Source organism: Gekko japonicus, unplaced genomic scaffold, assembly GCF_001447785.1.
Source record: "Gekko japonicus isolate JY-2015 unplaced genomic scaffold, Gekko_japonicus_V1.1 scaffold3566, whole genome shotgun sequence".
Classification (NCBI taxonomy): domain Eukaryota; kingdom Metazoa; phylum Chordata; class Lepidosauria; order Squamata; family Gekkonidae; genus Gekko; species Gekko japonicus.
The window spans coordinates 57,309-58,549 of record NW_015166537.1 but is presented as its reverse complement, the minus strand read 5'-3'; the positions used below and the strand labels follow the sequence as shown (position 1 = coordinate 58,549).

The following is a 1,241-nucleotide window of genomic DNA, read 5'->3' as shown; positions in this document are numbered from 1 at the left end:
TCACTGATTCGCCACCGCCGCCCTCTGAGCCAGCTGGGGGTTGTGGTGGGGGCGGCGGAAGAAGCAGCGGGGATGGTCGAGGGGGTGGGGGGCGTCCTCCCCGCAGCGCCCAAGCGTGCCCGAGCCCTCCTCAGCAGCCATGGCCACCACTGCCTCGCCCGCTGCTCCGGCGCCCTCCGCGCTCACTGCAGTGGAGTGCCAAACGGAAGCTTGCGCCATCTGCCAGGCAGGGGCTGTCTTTTCATGCCCCTCCCCTGCTGGCTTAGCCTTGTCCAACGGCCACTAGAGTACGGGTGGGGTGGCGTTGTGGGTGTGTGTGTGGAGCCTCTACTACTGTTGCCGCTGCCACTGCTTCTGGACGGGCCTCGCTCTGGGGCGTTTGATTGTGATCAAGCGCTGGACCCTCTTAAAAGGGCGGCTTGCCAGAGATGGCAGGCGGTGGAGTGGAGGGGGCGTGCCAAGCGCAGGGGGAAGGCTGGAGAGAATTCGAGGCTGCTGCTGCTGGTGGTGGCGTCGAGACCGCCGCAGGAGAGCGGCAATTGACATGGTTTGTACGGCTCGGGCGCCTTCCGCACTCACTGCAGCCCATCCTCGACAGATCCCTTTGGAGCACTCCTCCGTGTTTTTCACCAACCTAAACAATTTTGTGTCATTCACAAATTTAGCCACTTCACTGCTTACTCCCAACTCCAAATAATTAATGAACAAGTTAAAAAGAATCTGACCCAGATCCCTGTGGTACCCCACTGCTTACCACCCTCCGCTGAGAAAATTTCCCATTTATACTCACTCTCTGTTTACTATTAGTTAGCCAGTTTTTGATCCACAAGAGGACTTGTCCTTTTATCCCGTGACTATTGAGCTTACTTAGGAGCCTTTGATGAGGAACTTTATCAAAAGCTTTTTGGAAGTCAAGGTAAACAACATCTATTGGGTCCCCTTTGTCCACATGTTTGTTCACCCTCAAAGAATGCTAACAGGTTAGTGAGACAAGATCTTCCTTTACAGAACCCATGCTGAGTCTGCCTCAATAGTTTTTGTTCATCAGTGTGCCTACTAATTCTGTCTTTAATAACAGTTTCCACCAACTTACCTGGTATTGTCAGGAGTTCCACAAGTTCACATTTGAGTTCTTTCAGAACTTTAAGTTTCCACCAACTTACCTTGTATCAACATCAGACTGACTGGCCTGTAATTTTCCAGATTGCCTCTGGAACCCTTTTTAAAGATAGGAGTGACAT

The 1,241-nt window shown here is 52.8% G+C and overlaps 1 protein-coding gene across 1 annotated transcript in view; it reads right to left on the bottom strand.

Moving 5' to 3' along the window:
- The window catches only part of LOC107111344 (zinc finger protein OZF-like), a 12,096-nt gene continuing 10,855 nt past the window's right edge, over positions 1-1,241 (bottom strand). Inside the window, exon 5 of the mRNA XM_015412307.1 lies at positions 1-185. Coding sequence (XP_015267793.1) covers positions 1-185 — 185 coding nt within the window. The remainder of the gene's footprint in view (positions 186-1,241) is intronic.